Source organism: Papaver somniferum, chromosome 2 (genome assembly GCF_003573695.1).
Source record: "Papaver somniferum cultivar HN1 chromosome 2, ASM357369v1, whole genome shotgun sequence".
In the NCBI taxonomy this organism is placed as follows: domain Eukaryota; kingdom Viridiplantae; phylum Streptophyta; class Magnoliopsida; order Ranunculales; family Papaveraceae; genus Papaver; species Papaver somniferum.
In genome coordinates, this window is record NC_039359.1 from 179,727,403 (window position 1) to 179,746,099 (window position 18,697).

The window sequence follows — 18,697 nt, forward strand, 5'->3', positions numbered from 1 at the left end:
CTCAATACCATCCCTCACTCCAGAATAAAAGTAGCACTGGTGGAGCTTACCCTCTCTCCTATTGGTTGGTGACTGTAACCTCGCGCTCTCATTGGCTAATTGAGAAAGAAACCATTCGTATTCGTCGGATAAAATTTCGTTAGATATGGTGCGTTGATCTGACAATGTGCGATGTAGATTGGGTGTATTGTTGGGAAACACGCGACGGACGACCCTCATTATTTAGAAAAATTGTTATATTAATTTCGTGTATTTATTATGAAAATCCAGAAAATAAAGAAAACTACTATATTAATTTCGGACATTTATGATTAAAATAAAAAAAATCAAGTCAACATATTTATGGAATAAAATAAAATAATTTATATTTGTTGAATTTTTTATAATTTCATATAGTTATTATAGAAAATCCAGAAAAAAAAAATACTATATTAATTCTTACATTATGAATAAAATAAAAAAGAATCAATTCAACGTATCTATGGATAAATTAATGAGATTTATATTTTTAAAATCTTTTGTAAGGAAAAAAAATAGAAATGACAAAAAGATTACTATATTAATCTTTTATAATTTCATGTAGTTATTATAAAAAATCCAGAAAATAATAAAAATAATATATTATTTTTTGTTATATTATTTTCATATGAAATAAAAAAATCAACTCAACATATTTATGGAATAAAATAATAAGTTTTAAATTTGTAAAATCTTTTGTAAGGAAAAGAATTTATGGAAATGGTAAAACAAACTACTATATTAATTTTTTGGCATTTATCATTAAAATAAAAAAATTTAATTCAACATATTTATGAAATAAAATAATAAAATTTGTATTTGTTGAATCTTTATAAGGAAAAAAATATAGAAATGACTATATTAATTTTTAATATTAATGATAAACATCTAAAAAGAATTACTAACAACATCTAAAAATTACTATATTAGTTGATATTTTAAATTAAAATTTATATTTAGAGTATCTGAAAAAATATAATTATTTACCTGAACATAATCTTACGGGTTTCATTAATACAGTTAATTTACTAATATAAACAAAGCCAATGGTTAATATGTTAAAGTTAAATTAATATTTATGTTTAGAGTATCTGAAAAAATCTAATTATTTACCTGAACACAATCTTACGGGTTCCATTATTACAGTTAATTTACTAATATAAAAAAAGTCAATGATTAATATGGTAAAGTTTGTAACCATTGTTCAAGTCACATTAATTAAAACCATATTTATGTGTTATATTTATTTATTTTGCCATATAACATGAATTAATTCCATAGCAGTTGTAAAGGTTTTCTTTAGAACCAAGTTTCCAACATCTATATAAAGGATACAAATCATTCTTCGGCCCTACACAAACCCACGTACTTTCAGTTTCTGTGAAAAAAGAGGTAGTTATTACGCCGGTAAGAAATCTATGCATTTATTATTAAAAAATCTAAAAAATAAATATTTATTCAAAATTATATTATGCGTTTCGTTTCAAAATAATATATCTGCCACACATAACGTCATGATTTTTATGGCCTTAACTTGCTAAAATATGTAGATATTTTATATATTTTTAGACATATGTTTATATTATTTCAAAAATAAAAATGTTTTAATTATGGGCATTAGATCAAGAGCCTACTTCATTTTTCGGAGCCTCTCTATAAAATTATAGATACTCTTCTCCATGAAGAACAAGTCGAAAGTTTTTAATTTATATTCGATTAGGGTTTTTTGCAATATATAGTGTTTTAGTAGTTGTTTTCTTTCTCGCTATTTTATTGATTTGTTAACAAGTGCGCAAACTAAATTTTGTTGGTGCGCAAACTAAAATTCTCAACCCGTTGTGAGTTTAGTTTCTCAATATTCTCTTTGCTTTCGATTTTATGTTTGATGTTTGATTTATTGATTTGTTAACAGGTGCGCAAATTAAAATTCTCAACCAGGTGTGAGTTTAATTTCTCTCTATTCTCTTTGCTTTCGATTTTCTGTTCTGTGTTTGTGTTGTTTTTGGTTTATAACTTTAGATTTTGAAGATTTAATTAGGGTTTACTTCGAGTATTCATTTTGTTTTGATTTATTTTATCAGGATGGAGAGAAGAGCGGAGGGAGATATATTAACATGGGCAGATAAGTTCACTGAATTACCTTTTGTCCACATGAGTTCTCAAGAACATGGATCTTTTTTGTAATTATAAATTATGTTATCAAATTTTGATGTATTACTGATTTTTTGGAGAAAAGTTTTGATTTATGAAGTGCTTAAAGTAGAAAAAAACATTTGGGGAAAGAAAATACATTACAGGAGTAAACTAAAGGAGGTAGGCAACATTTAGTATATTTGGAAAATACCAAGTTTATTAAGTTACATATATATTTATATTAGTTTGGGATTTTTTTTTGAAGCATGCGTATATTATAAAAAAAACCAACAAAATTGTTATTAGTTTGGGATATTTGGAATGAGAATCCTAATTTCATATTCGTTAAGTATTAATTTCATATTCTTTAATATAATTTACCAAAAATAATAATATTGTAAATATTTTCCTAAAACAAATCTATAGATAAATATTTTTCTATCACTTAGAAATTTTTTTTGGTAAATATAAATGTAATTCCAATGATCTAAGCAAAAAGATTGTAGAAGGAAAATCTTTAGAATTTCTTGGGAGATTTAAGAAATTAATTCCAAAAATGATAATATTCTCTCATGTGTAAAAATGTTTGAACAAATGTCACAGTTTTTTTTTTTTTTTTAAGATTCGTTCCACATATGCTTGCACAATTTCTTCTTCTGATCGGTGGTTATTGTTTATTTTTGCAGGATACAAAAGAATTCAATCCATTGAGCTACTTTTCTTCTTAGAAATCAGCTTAAGTGATTTTTTTTCCTTTTTACTGTTTTGTAAATATTAGTTCTGAGCAGGTTACGAGAACTGTTCAAGTTGTTGTTTTACTGCAATCGTCTCGGGGAAACTCAAAAAAATCCATATTTTCTTTCAATTTTTGTCTGCTTCAAGGTAATCAAATCTTCTTTGGTTAGAAATATGTTTATGACCTTTCTAAATTACAAATTTTTATACTTTCAGGTGGTTTTGATACGGGTTGTTGGTTTTATTGTTCAATTCAGTTATTACTTTCGTTGATCACGATACCGTGTTTGAGATTTTTTTCTGTTGATTATGGTGTTGCGGTTCAAAAGACAAAAAAAAGGTTATTGTGATTGAGATTTTTTTATACTAAAAATAGCTTAGACAAAAAAATTGACGAGAATCTCAATTTGATTGTGTTTCCACCCAGCAAACAGAAAAATTAACAAAGTTATGGGTGATCACCGGAAACTACCAGATATTTGAACTCAGTCAAGATCTCAAACTCATCAATTCAGTAAGGAATGGAATTGCATTTGTTCCGGTAGTATGCCCATGAGTTCGTTCTTTATCATATGATTCATATGGGACAAATGATATTGCACTTTGTCATGTTTGTTCGTTCTTAAATTTCCTTTACATTGATAGTTAGATGATCTTATTAATTCTGGTAAGAACATACAATATATAAATGCACAACTTTTATGAATATTTTCTTCCCATAAATTAAAATTTTCCAGCATGTTGCTCAAAGAAATGACATTTTTGTATGGAGTATACTCCATTACATTGACAATTGGATTATTATTTTTTGTCATCGTTTTCTAAGGTTTCATTGTGTTCAGTGAAGATGGGGACAGTGCGAAGATTAGGCTGAGTGCGATTGTCACACCATTGTCATTTCTGTATTCAGTTGTCAATTGACATATCGTTTAGATTTTGCCTAAATAGAAAAAATGAAACAATTTCATATATGATGTTCCAAAAGTGGTACTGGTTGTTGCTGTCACCATAATTAACTAAGCAGTTTCTAACAATGTGAGTTCTAGCATATCTCATTTCCAAATGACAAACTGAATCTTTCTAAGATCAAATTGTACAAAAAAGAAAATAAAAAATGGAAGCTAGGTTATTTTTTCTGTGATATAAATGATGTTTTCTTTATGTTTCCTGCACCCCAGGAATTACAGCAACTTTCAGTTGGTTTTTGCAATATTAAATTATCTAATTATCTACAGTCGAATAGTATTATGATAGAATCAACCAGGTTCTCGTTGCATAACCCGATACTCAGTGATAACACGAGTTCTACCAAGAAGAGAATAATATCTAATCATGATATGTTATTTTGTTGAACTTAGGTAAGGTCGATCAGCCATGCAAGAAAGATATCTCCAGTGATTTATAAGCATTCTTTTCAATTAATTGAGATGCAAAAATGTCTATTATACTTATGTACAGATTAAAAATATTACGTAGGATAGGCTCATTTTGAACGTTAGAAAATCATATTATGCTCAAAACAAAATTTAATATAAAACAAGAAAAATAGAAAACAAATGATGGTCAGAATTACTAAAAACAAATGCAGATCAAATACGCCGAACACTTTGATAGGGTTAATATTTGTTTTAAATTAGTAACTGATACAATGAAAAATTTTGTACGTACTTGGGAGTAAACACTATTGAGATGAGCTTATCACATTATTTTTCTTCCAACTTTTTATGACTACAAATGCAATTCACCGTTCAACCGCAATGGGTTGATAAGAAAATTAAGTTGCACTAACTCAGGAAACACTAATATACGAAGAAGGTAAAACTTAATTAACAAAAAAGAATAACAAGAAAACAACAAATGTGGAACGTGCTACTTACTATGTAAACACATTATATTTGTAGTATAACCCACTAATACGGCTTGCTCAGATACCCTGCTTCACGGTGAATAAAAAAAACTTTTAAAAGTACGTACTTTTTGTGCAATTCAAAAGACGTGTGTGATCGGATGCACTATCTCATCATATAATTATTAAATACAACATACAATGGATTTTTGCAAGAAACCCTACGGGAGCTTTCCGCTGTTTAGTTAAGTGATTTTCATGCTAAAAATATTTCTGAGGAAGAGATAAAATTCAAAACTATATACTCTATGTTTAGGAAAAAAAATATTTAAATTGAACTTCCACAAATGTGAATAATCATAGGAGATATATATTCATTGGTCCATTAAGGAAACGAGAGTATATGCATATCTCAACATATCAGAGACCGGATAATACAAGGATATTACCCTCCTTCTACTGGCCGGGGCAGCTCAAAACGATCATAATTCTCCTCAGATAATCAAAATATTCTTTGGTTAGAAATTCATATGTTAAATACTTTATTATCCAATTATCCTTCTATTTCTTTTTTGGTTTGTTTTGCATAAAACCGTTACAAGAAACAACAATGCTACGTTGACGCCCAATAACCTTGGGATTTATCCTTTCCATCATCAGGATTGATGCGCGAGGAAGTAGGTCCCTGCTCTCTCTCGGTAACAATTTCGGGTTAAATACCGGGATACAAAGCCTTTTCCTTAAATAAAAAATTGCATATCAACCATAGTTTAATTATAGGGGGTTGGCCGTTTCATTCTGAACTCAAGTATATGATTTCTGAAAAAAGATATATCGGTGCATTTCCTTGATTACGACTTCTACGATGGGAAGCGCTGATTTACATTATCTAGAGTTTGCAATCTATTTTATAGAATATCATGTTTCTTTTTGGTATCTCTATTGTAACTATTAATACAACTATATGATGAGTGATTTTTAAAGGAACATTTGATTTGGACGCTTGATTCTTAACGCATGTATATGATTTCCGAATTAAGATATATCAAAGCATTTCCTTGATTACATATTCTTTGACGGGAAGCACTTCATATGCTTTGGACTTTTTCGAGTTGACAATCGATTTTATGTTCCTTTTTTTTAGTGACTGTAATATCAGGTATTTATACAATTATAGAGTGTGATTTTTCATTTAACTACAACGAGTTGAGTTGGCTGCTTGATTCTTAACGCAAGTATATATATATATATATATATATGATTTGTAAAGATAGACATATCAATGCATTTCTGTGATTACAACTTCTTCAATGGGGAGCACTTCGTATGTTTTGCACATTTTAAAGTTGCCAATCTATTTATATTAATATCATGTTTCTTTTTAGCGTCTCTAATATCATATATTGATTAATATAATATAGTGGGTGTGATTTTTCATTTAACTACAGGAAGTTGAAGCACTGATAAATCTTTATTCAACAAGAAACACTCCATATGCTTTGCACTTTTTAGAGTTTGCAATTGATTTTATATTAATATCATTTTTTTAAGTATCTTTTTAGTATCGGGCATTGATGCAACTATACAACGAGTGTGACTTTTCATATAGTGAGTTGAGTTGGTTTCTTGATTCTTGACATAGGTAAATGAGTTTTCATTATATTTCCTTCGATGTGAAATACTTCATATACTTTGCACTATTTAGAGTTTGCCATCTATTTTATAGTAATATCGTGTTTATTTTTAGTGTCTCTAATATAACTATTGATTCAACTATTACAAAGTAGGTGATTTTCTTAGTATTTCTTCTTCATTTAACTATATGAAGTTGGAACTTGGAGGATCAATTGAGTTGGCAGGATACTTGATTATTAACGCAAGTGTTTGATTTCTGAAGAAAGATATATCGGTGTATTTCCTTAATTATATCTTCTTCGACAGGAAGCACTTGATATGCTTTTCCTTGATATAATAATATAGTAGATGTGATTTTTATTTAACTACAGGGAATTTGAGCCTGAAGGATTAGTTGAGTTGGTGGGTTGATTCTTATAACAAGTATATGATATGGTTGTAAGGTAGGTGGGGAGTGTATAGCGGGTGAAGTACAAACAATATTTAGCCGAACTGGAAGCCATCATTGGATTTTTGAGGCAGAATATTATTATGACTTTGTTTCTTTACTTTTAAGTTGCAAAAATGGATTAAGCAAGAAGTGAGTATTCTAAAATCTAGCAAGACTAAGTGTCGTTGTAGTGCTATAAATCTATCCTTACCAATTATTTTTAGAGTACCGATGTTGTTAATGTCATGAACTACTTATTGATTTCAAAAATCGTTATGATTTTCCACAAGTATTCAATCTCGAAAACTTTTAACAATATGTAATTGATAAATTTAGTTCCAACTGCTTATATACTAAATTATGATTGATGGTTTCATTATGCACTACAATTATTAATTGGAATCCTTTCTGGGACGGGGGCGGGCGAAGCCCCGCCTCATCGAGTGGGAGCCAATTCCCAAAACACCAGGTGTTTAGGTATTTGGTTAATTAGTAGTTTTTAGATAATATTAATTATTTAATTAGTAGTTAAGAATTTATTTTGTGTAAGGTTTGTGATTAAATATTTTGAATTAGTGGGCAAGATTATTATTAGCACTTTTGATTTATCTACCATAGAATTTAATAAATCGACCTCGATATTTTTAGTTACTTCCATGAGTTATCAAGGATTGCAATGTTCAACATTTTATATTAGTTTTTAGTATGTGAGGTCAATCAGGGTTAATGCTTTCGTATTAGAATTTAAATTATTTTATTTTTGAGGTTACTTAAATCTATTTATTTTAGTTTATTTGTAAAATATATTATTTTAAAAGAATTCGCCATATTACAAATTGTAAATTCTCCTTTACACATTTTATTTAAATAAATTTTAATATTTAATTATTGCAAATTTATGATTCATACGGAGCTTTAGTTGGTAACCGAGCAACAAGCTGGGCACCAACTCCTTTCTGAATAGCAATGCCCATTCTATGAAAAATATATTATTGTTTTATTAATTTGCTTGAAATTAGCTTTTAAAACCATGTGATATCTTTAGATAATAATAGAATTATTTGTTTGATTTGTAGAAATTTTTAGTTACATAGTTTTAACTGTTAATTTTTAATTTGGTGGACAGTAATTCTATATTAGAAACTCTATAAATAAATGTTGTTGGAACCACCGAAATTTATTAATTAAACGAGATATTAATTAACCTATAAATTAATAATTATTAACTTATAGAGAATTTATTATCAAAGAATTATTTTCTAAATACGAATATTAAATTCTTCAAAGCACCCTTCAATTTCCAGCTTTGCTTCGTTCTAAACTTCAATTAATAAATAACACAAGTTTGATCAAAAAGCTGTGTCAGTTCAATGAATGTCTAGATGTCCTGAATATCCAGAAGAAAATGAAGTTATGCAAATATTGACTGATGAAGATATAATTAAGGGTGTTATGGGAACTGATAAAAATGGGAAAGAAGGTGATGGAAGTTGTACAATAGACCCCCCTTCACGTAACGAGATCGTTAAAGCGGTAATCACATTAAATAATTTCTTGCTGAGTTATGAGAGAACAATACCAGAAACCGATGATAAGAAAAATTAGAGTGTTAAAAAGACAATTGAATCATTTTTCAAAAAATCTTCGTAAATCATTAATGTATTGAATATATATATATATATATATAATTATTAATTTATATTTCATATGGGTCCTACATAGATAATCAAAAATATATTATTTTATAATTTTAGCAAATTATTAATTCTGCACGTTGTCCCTGACTTGGGACCGGCTAAAAATATTATTTAAGAGAGTTTATTAAATAATCGAGTATTAATTAATTAATTTTCTAATGTATTAGAACTTGATTTCAAAGAGTTTAAAGAAATCTCATAATTAAGTTTATTATATTTAATTGGTGAATAATTTTGTTTCAACTGTTAATCTACTAAATGATAATTGTTTTTTCATTATACACTGCAGTTGTTAACTGGGTCCCCTTCTTGGACGGGAAGCACTTCATATGCTTCTCACTTTTTAGAGTTGGCAATCTAACATTAACGTCTTGATATTTTTTTTTCTCTAATATCAGATATCGGTACATATATAATGAGTGTGATTTTTCATTTAACTATTAGAAGTTGGAGCTTGGAAGATCAGTTAAATTGGTCCATTGATTCGTAGAGCAAATATAAGATTATCGAAGAAAGATATATTAGTGCATTTTCTTGACTATATCTTATTTGACAGGAAGCACTTTATATGTTGTGCATTCTTTAGAGTTGGCAATTTATTTTATATGAATATCTTTTTTTTAGTGTCTCCATTATAAGATGTCGATACATTTGTATAGCAAGTGCGATTTTTCATCTAACTACCAATAATACTGATATGGACAATATAATGAACTACTTAATGATTTCAAAGGTTGGTATAATTTTTAAAAAATATTTTCTTTAAGAGGATTTTTTAATCTCCAACATTTTAAGAAATGCGTAACTGGTGAATGATTTGGTTCCAGTTGTTAATCTACTAAATGATAATTGGTTTTTTTCATTATACATTGCAGTTGTTAATTGAGACTCCTTCTTAGATGGGTGAGTACTTTGGTTCTAACAGTTAAACTACTAAATGATAATTGGTGTTTTCATTATACACTGCAATTGATAATAGAGACCCCTTCTTGAACAGATGCGGGGCGAGGCCCTGCCTCACCAATTGGGGATCTATTCTCGGTATACCCGGTGCGTACACGGGTTAAATAAACAAAAAATCTAATTATGCTTTAGTATTTATAGTTTATTTAAATCTATTTATTTTAGTTTATTTGTAGAGTTGATTATTGTTTTGTTAGATGGCTTGAAATTAGTTTTCAAAACCAAGTGAGATCTTTAGATTATAATAGTATTATATATTTGATTATTTAAAAGTTTTAACTATTAATTGTCAATTCATTGGATAGTAATTCTAAAAAGCTTATTAGAACTCTTATTAGGACTGATGCGGGGCGAAGCCCCGCCTCAGTGGACATAACCAATGATGTGAGCAATTCCAGCGGTCCCGGTGCGTAGCATGGGTTTCAAACTAGTTTAAATAGAAGATACAAATAAAAATATTTATGGATTGATTTAGTAGATTTGTTTCTTATTGGGAAAGATATCATTTAAGATTTTTGATTGGTGATGTTTAAAAATATTTTCTAATTATAAAAATCGAAGGATATATTTAAGAGTGTGACTAAAAAATATAACTATAAACAGAAGTTGGCCAGTATTTTAGGACAGACGAAAATAGAATAGAGGACAGAAATTTTAGGACAGAGTGAGTATTACATAATAAAATTTAATTAGGAGAAGATATTTATAAATATCTTTTAACCTAGTAGAGGCGACTCCAAAAGAATTAGGGGCGATACAAAAAGACAAAAAAGGTCACCCAAATGCAAAATGTAGCCATCCTTTATCTTCCGTTTTTTTAATGGCCAAACTACCATTTACAATCGGTAGATAACTTTATAATCGGGAAGTTAATCCACAATCGGAAGTCAATTTAGTTTATATAACTTCTGAATATAAAATATCCCCAAAATAAAATCCTCTATCTTTTGAATTTTGATTATCCTATGATCGGTAGTAAATACAGTTATCTTGATTCCCGATTAAAGTAGACCTTTGGCTAAAATGCTACCATAATCGGTAGTGAATTTAGGTTATTTAACTCTCGAATATAGAGTAGCCCCAAAATGAGATTTTGCGAAAATTCTCTATCTTTTGAATTTTGATTATCCTATAATCGGTAGTAAATAAAGTTATCTTGGCTCCCGATTAAAGTAGACCTTTGGCAAAAATGCTACCATAATCGGTAGTGAATTTAGGTTATTTAACTCCCGAATATAGAGTAGTCCCGAAATGAGATTTTGCAAAAATTCTCAATTTTTTGAATTTTGGTGAGCCTATAATCGGTAGTAAATGAAGTTATCCTGACTTCCGATTATTCAGTATCTATTTGCAAATATCCTACCATAATCGGTAGTCAAGACAATTTATATAACTATCGAATATAGAGCAGCCCCAAAATGAGATTCTGCCAAAATTATCTATTTTTTGAATTTTGGTTGAGCCTATTGAATTATCATTAATTTCTGATTAATAGTAGCCCCAAATACGCACTTAGCACAAATTCATATCAATCGGTAATCTCTATGGGTTTCTTAACTACCGGTTTACTCTCAACAATTGGTTCAAAAATATTTTCCGATTACGGAAGGGCATTAACGTATTCTACTATCTTTTGGACATCTCTTAACCTTGTCTATGAGTTGGAAATAAAAAAATCGCCCGTAATTTTTTCGGAGTCCCCCCTAAAAATGTGAGGCTTTTTAATAACCATGTACAAAATAGAAATTGATATCCACTTTTCTAGGTTTAAAAATTATATCTTTATATATAAAATTTTCAAGGTATACGAGTTTGTATCCGACTGGTTGCATATTCATATTCGGATAGAAAAGAAGTCGGAAATCCGAAAACTGTTCTCAAATAATGTTTGATATTTCGGATGCGAATTCGAACGAATCGGAATTCTCGGACATCCATTGAAACCTTTAGCTACCAAACTCGATTTTGGGGACGTATCGGATATTTATCAGATATCCGATATTCTTATATCGTACTTGATATAGTGGAACCTCTCTAAACTTCATCATCCTTTCATTTTTCTTTTTATTGCATAAATAAAAGTAAAATAAAAGAATATTTACTTTAATAAATAACAGAATTTACAAAGACCCTCCTGACTCTGATCTTTTTAAGTTAGATCCAAAGCTAATTTTCCGACTCCCCACCTTTTACTACTGCAATACAAAATACAAGCTTGTCAAAGTAGCCCATCTCCGGCGTCTAGAAGAGATGGAAGGAAAAGTGAAGCTACATTCTCTTTTTTTAAATAGCACCCCACCCCCACATTCTGTGGGTTGGGATTCTTCGTCTATCTTTTCCTTTGCAAATGGACAAATACGCAATGGAATTAGGGGGATTGTTGGGTTTCAGAGACTTCTAGTTGAGGAGGCAAGAGATTGAGAAAGCTCCCTTGAACAGGTTGATGAGGATGTCTTGAATCGTCGTCTGTATCATGTGAGAAGAAAAATATAGAATGATTAGAATTGAAGAGTCTGTGAGCAGATGAGAGTGAGAGATCAAACTAAAGGGGGTCTAAAGCTGTCTACATCAAGACCTAACCAGTTAGAAGCTTAATATACAAATAAACAAGGGATAATGACTACCAAAAAGGGATTTGATGGATGGTCTCTTTGATTTGGTGCTCTTTTTCTTCAGTTCAGCTGAAAGAAAAAAAAGAAAGATGTTTACTGATAAATCCGTTTCCCAACTTGAACAATGCACAAAACTAAAGGATAAGTGAGCAATAATAATAACATGATTTTGTGGGTGATCCAGGATCACCAAACCTAAGCACCTTCTCGTCAATGAAGGTGCTCAAGTACTTAATGAACAGGAAAGTGCCTGAAGACGGTCCTTACCAAGTCCAGGTACTTGATGATCATTGACAATTTCAAAATTCTTATACGTGTAGCCGACAAAGTTAATGTCCTTTGATGAGAGCATCTGCAAGCAAAAAAAAAAAAAAACAGCATCAGCAGTATGTCAAAGAACGATGACATCAGCAGCGTCATGTCTAACACAGATCAACCCCCAAATTTTGTACTGTGTATGTATTAGTAGTGCATGAAAGTGATATATATGCAAAATATCCATATTGATAGGACATATTTAGGCACAGTGGAAACACAATTAAAAAATGAATCGTCTAAAGGACCAACTGACCCAAATCAGCTAATTATTCAGCGAAAAACATTTTTTAAAAGTTAATAAATTTTTTTCGGATGAAACTATGTTAAATGAAATCAAACTAATATATGCTTCAAAGAAAAATAATAATTCAGCTAATATAAGTTTAGTGTTACCTTTCTCCACGGTCCTGATTTGGCGGAGGTCTGAGTCTGGTTTTCAGCCTGCAACACAAAGAGAAAAAGATAAGGAAAGAAGAAAATGAAAAAATGATGATCAACAAAGAAGTACCTAAGAGTGGATAGAAACAAAACATCAGATTATAGGGAATATTTGTACCTCTTCAAACTTTTCAAAGTTTTGAGTATCCAACTCATCATTGACCTCTGGAATAAACGCAGCTTCCATCTGATACAGTCGGTCCCATTCGACACCGTCAAACCATGGGTGAGCCTAAAATACACAAAAGGATCAACCAGGTAACTACACAAATTTATAATTACTTATGAAGCAAAAAGCAAAAACAAATTAACATTTCTTAGTACGCACCAACCGTACCTTTATTTCATTAGCACCTTTAGTTCCGAGTCTTTGCTCAACATTGCACAAAAGCTTCCCAATAAGATCTTTAGCTTCTACGGACAGTTTTGCTTCCTCGGGAAACTTCAAATGAGTTCTCCAGTTTACGATCTGTGCATGAGGAAAAGCACTCCTCAGGAAATAATGCTATTATGCTACCCCAACTTTGATGAGGAAGGCATGAGATGAAGCAACTTAACTTGGTAAGAATCACTCTACACTGGCATGAAGGTGGGAAACAAGAAAAAGAACCCAAGAAAACACATGGAACTCAGTCAGGGTTTCAAACCTTACCTTTCTGCATGTTGACATTGGTTCATCTGAATAAAAAGGTGGATATCCCACAAGCATTTCATACATAATAGCTCCAAGTGACCACCTGCAACAAACATCGAAAGCCTCTCTTTAGTTCAAGGTAAATAAGAGAATAAATTAATTGAACATTAAAGTCATCGATTGATTACCAATCACATTCCATTCCATATCCTTTCTTCAACAAAACTTCTGGAGCAATATAGTCAGGTGTACCAACAGTAGAGTAAGCCTGGAAATTTCCAACATTACAACTTAGCAAATACAATACAAAGGGGCCAGCATCAAATATCAGTACAGTAACGGGTTCCCCAGTGAAAATATCCGAGATAAACACCATTTTCTATTATAAGTTAAAAATGAAGATAAATACATTTTACTCACCAGCATCCTCCGATTTCTCTGCCAATGTTGCAATTGCTCCTGTTGTGTACGTTTTGGTGCAGTCCGGCCCTCATCATTCTGCTGGGATCCATTTCCATTGTTTGCCACAGAAAAATCCTTTTCATGTAGTGTACTGCAGTCTAATGGCTTACACAGTCCGAAGTCGGACAGCTTCATGTGCCCACATTTATCCAGCAATAGATTGTCGGGTTTAATATCTCTGTGAAACAATTATGAAGAGTTACCATTCTGATCCCCTAAAAGAAAAATGAACATGAACATACTACGAAAAGTTCCATGAACATTATTAACGCACAACACCTGTGGATGTAATTATGTTTGTGGATAGATTCAATAGCCAGAATTGTTTCCCCTATGTAAAATTTGGCTTCATCTTCAGTCAAAGTATCCTTCCGCATAAGTAAAGTCATCATATCTCCACCAGGTAGATATTCCATAATTAGATACAAGAACTCCTCGTCTTGGAAAGAACAGTAAAGTTTGACTATGCAATTGCTATCAACTTCTGCAAGTAGATTCCTTTCAGCTTTAACATGCTCGACCTGAAGAAGGGTAACTTGCTATAAGAATAATGGAAAGATCTATACCAAAAGGGGTTTTCTAAAAAACAAATACATGCATGAATACCTGCCCTCTGCGAAGCATTTCCGATTTCTTCAGCTTCTTCATTGCATATACATGACTTGTTGCCTTCTCTCTACAGACCCTGACCTGCAACATGAGTAGAATATGTAACTAATGTTCTTCTTTTCTAGTTTTCTCTTTTTTGTTCTATGGCAAGAAGCTACCATAAACTGAAGACTAAAAACAGGAAGGTACATTGTAAGGCAAACTTGGTAAATGGAACAAAAGAAACAGATACCATGTGAGAAAATTATACCTCCCCAAAAGCACCCTTTCCTATCATCGTCAGCAGCTCAAAATCATCAGCTCCCATCTTATGCCTCTGTAGGCGCATATACTCTGTTTCTTTCTTTTCCAGGTGCTTAAAAAGGTTGTTCTGCTCTTCCTCAGACACATCAGCATCAGCCAGCTTCCTTTCAAGCATATCACGTCTAGTCAAAAACAAAAACAAACAAAGCAACTAGTCACTAAGAAGTACTATTGGTTTAAGTGTTGTGCAAACAATGCATGTCTTCTGTGCAAAACTAGAACACAGTGAACCCTAATTGATTGCATCCAAAACTTCTTAAATATGGATCTTTTGGTTTGCGACAACCTGGACAGTGTTTGTAAATAACCATGTCCTCTGTGTACAACCAAGTACACATTAAACAACAAGTTTTATTGCATTAAAAACTCTATAAAGAGATATATAAACTAAGGAATTTCTTGTCGACCGGCTTGGCTCAGATGCAAGTAACCATATACTTGATTTGCTACGAGTTTTTAAGTAGGGTTCTGTTAGCAAACACATGTGCTAACAAGAAGCTACCATAATAACAAGACAACTGCAATCTTGCATGCCAAAACCAGTAAAAAGTTGCTTTCAAATTCAAGTAAACCAAATGACAGAGTGCACAATTAAAAAGATCTGAATTGCAAACTAATTAAATGGATTCACTAAACCTTGGACTCAGTGCATTGCACAGAAAGTTGCCATCTGTACAATATTAGTCAAAACCAAAACTCAACCTTTTCTTCTTCTTTTTGTTGATTATTGAGCAGCATATTTCTTGGACTAGATACATCATACAACATTACTACTCTCTCTCTCTCTCTCTCTCTCTGAGCCATAGACATCATTTAAGCTTCAGGAGATGTTAAGATGTACGATAATAGCAAATGGATTCAGTACAGGTGTTTGTCGCGTGGCAATGGTTTCAGGGATGTCGAGATGTATGATGATAGTCACTGGTTTCAGTACAGGTGTTTTTCGTGTGGCAACAATTGAATATGAATGCTATATCCCACTTTAAAAATTAAGTCAGCAGTTAAATTGGTAACTCAGAGGGGGAAATCCAAGCAAAATGGGAATTATCACACTTCTCACCAATCACCTTACTTCAAAAGGAATTTGCAGAAAAATCCTTATTCCTACATAATGCTGCCAAGTGCCATGCATGAACCGAACACGAATCATTAAAGACATCCATGTCAGAGATTTCTCAAACTAAAAAAAATAAGGCAGCTTTCATCTTATCAACCAAAGCTAAGATACCGATGCATGCAATCCAAAGCATTAATCACCAGAGGTTTCCCAAATAGGCAAAGTTCCCGAGGAACCATAAATCACAACTAAGCATTTCCGGTTACCTTGAAGATACTTGATTTGCAGATACTACCAATAACAACAAAGAAACTGCAAGTAAAAATATCACAAAAATCCGGAGTTTAAAAATAACGCACCTTTCCTTCCTCTCCTGCAAATTCTTCATTTGTTCCTTATAATGATTTTCTATGTACTGTTTTGCTGCAGCAACTTTTTGTTTAGTTACATTAGAAGGCACCATTTCATCATTTACAACCAATTTTGACCCTTCTTTACCATCTGGTGCTTCCTTCTTTGCTCTAAATTTATCTCTTGGTTGAAACTTTGAAAACCAACTCCTTGCTGAATCCATTTCCCTACTTAACTTACTCTACAATGTACTAATATATCCAAATCTCATACAAAATTAATCATTTCTCATGCCTGATTGAGAAATTCATGATTCCAATTAATTCCGCAAAAAAAAAAAGAAAAAAGAAAATTGTAATTATTTTTCTGAGAAGAAACAAGGAAATGTGAATTCTTATTGCAAAACCTAACAACTAAAATTTTGAGCCTTTATTACAGAAAAAGGTAACAAATCATCAACAAAATTCAATTTCTATATAGATAATGAAGATCTATAAGACTATGAAACCAACATGAAGTATAAAATGTGTATCCTGAAACCCTAATTGAAAACCCTAAAAATGACGAATCATGAAGATTATAAGAAAAAATAGATAGAAGAAAAAGAGTTGCCGTATAATTCGGGTTACCCTGAAAGAAATTGTTGAAGAAAAATTCGGTGAAGGTTATTTAGATGAGAAAGAAGATAATGGGATTTCCCGCCATTGTAGATAATGAAGTAGTAATTATTAGAGTAATTATTTTGATGATCTTCAAAATTTCGTACTACTTTTTTCTTCTGTGCATGACCTCTCTTTTTTGCTTTCTTTCTTTTTCGTTTTTTCTCTCTTAACTTTATATATGAAAATAATTTCTCTGTTTTACGCACTCGAAGACAAGAGTTAGGAGCTCGTATCTGATATTCTGATTAGAGGAGGTTAAATAGCATAGAGGAAGTTAAAAAGCGGATGAGGCACAACCGTGAGAGAATAATTGGTTCACAGGTTATAGAATTGCAGAGTTATAGAAAACTTTTTAAATCCAAGTCACAAAATAAGGCGTATAACTTGAGTCAGATTTTGAGTCAAACCTTTTAGAAAAAATGAAAACAAACAAACAAATGATCAGGCATCTAACTGGGACCGACTTAGATTCAAATCACAAATCAGCCCTAAACAAGAAAATGTGGCTTTCAAGTATCCTATAGGGGATTTTAGAATACATACCTTCTAGCCTGATATATACTTTTTTTGTCCCTAAATAGATGACATAGTTCAAGTTTGCATGGTGTTTAAGACAAGGAGGAGAGAAGAGTTTCTTTAATACTCTCTCCGTTCTTTTTTAATATGGCGGTTTTGTTTTTAGCCAAATTTTAAGGAAATTAAGAGAACTAATCATTGAAAATGATCCTCATGACACTTGTCAATAAAATAAGTGAAGTGAAATGGTCCCCGTGACACTTGTTAGCAAAAGAAGTAAAGTGAAGTGGTCCACATGACACTTGTCACCAAAAGAAGTTAAGAGAAATGTGATCCCAAAAAATTAAAGTAACATTTAACTTTCCCAATTAAGAAACTGGCCTATTTTTCTGAAACTTTTATTTATAAAAACTGGCCTATTAAAAAAGAACGGAGGGAGTATTTTTTACAATTATATTCTTATGGATAATAATTTAGGGACGGAGGGAGTATTTGTTTATACAATGCTGCACAAGTGCAGTGTTCTCTTTCATGCTTAAACTAACAGGGATAGTTAAATGAGATTTTAAATAATCTTTTGAGAGTTTCCAAATCTATTGTTATTCCGAGATTTTTCCGGAGTCTCTTAATATCTTTTATTATTTGTTAGAAACTTTTTTAAGTCATTTAAATTCTCTAAAAATCAATGTTATTAGATTAGTATTTCATAAGAGTCGCTCCAACACTCCGGTTGTTCGAAGGATAACTAAAAGTCATTGATTTGGAGAGACTTTTTTAAGAAAATAGGTAGGGTATAAATCTCTCCCCAACATATGATATTTTGGAAAACTTGGAAATTGGGTGAATACTTATTTTTGAAAGTAGGACCATTGATGACCAAAGAACGGGTCATTTGCGTAGTAAACTAGTGAGATAACATAATAAATAAAATGCGGGATGAGTGGAATAAAAAGAATGGAAACTTAGCTAGGCATAGCTCAACAATGTGATTTCTTTTGACAATAAACACATATTTTACTAGGTATTCATGGTACTATTATTTATATTATAACATGCATAATATAGTCATTTTTCATCCTCATGGGCAGAAACATCTATCATATTACATAGTTCCTTTTCTTTTACGGAAAATTTGGATTACACGGAATCAAGTTGTGTTTAATCATCATATTTTTAATGCGAATCTCATCTTGCAACAGGCTATGTCCAAATCCCAAGAATATGTTGCCATTACTTCCTATTGCTCTCATACTTTACGTACTACTCAGATAATTGGAT

The 18,697-nt window shown here is 31.2% G+C and overlaps 1 protein-coding gene across 1 annotated transcript; it reads right to left on the reverse strand.

Annotated features, from left to right (window-relative positions):
• Positions 1 to 11,538: 11,538 nt before the first annotated feature.
• On the reverse strand, positions 11,539 to 17,197 carry LOC113349905 (serine/threonine-protein kinase tricorner-like). Its single transcript, XM_026593939.1, has 13 exons — positions 16,250 to 17,197; positions 14,781 to 14,955; positions 14,528 to 14,611; positions 14,201 to 14,442; positions 13,880 to 14,099; positions 13,648 to 13,727; positions 13,478 to 13,562; positions 13,163 to 13,294; positions 12,944 to 13,057; positions 12,781 to 12,828; positions 12,337 to 12,421; positions 12,082 to 12,138; positions 11,539 to 11,923 (listed from the first exon to the last, which is right to left on the reverse strand). Exons 1-13 carry the CDS (start codon positions 16,462 to 16,464, stop codon positions 11,826 to 11,828), a joined length of 1,635 nt encoding a protein of 544 aa, XP_026449724.1. The 5' UTR covers positions 16,465 to 17,197; the 3' UTR covers positions 11,539 to 11,825.
• Positions 17,198 to 18,697: the final 1,500 nt, after the last annotated feature.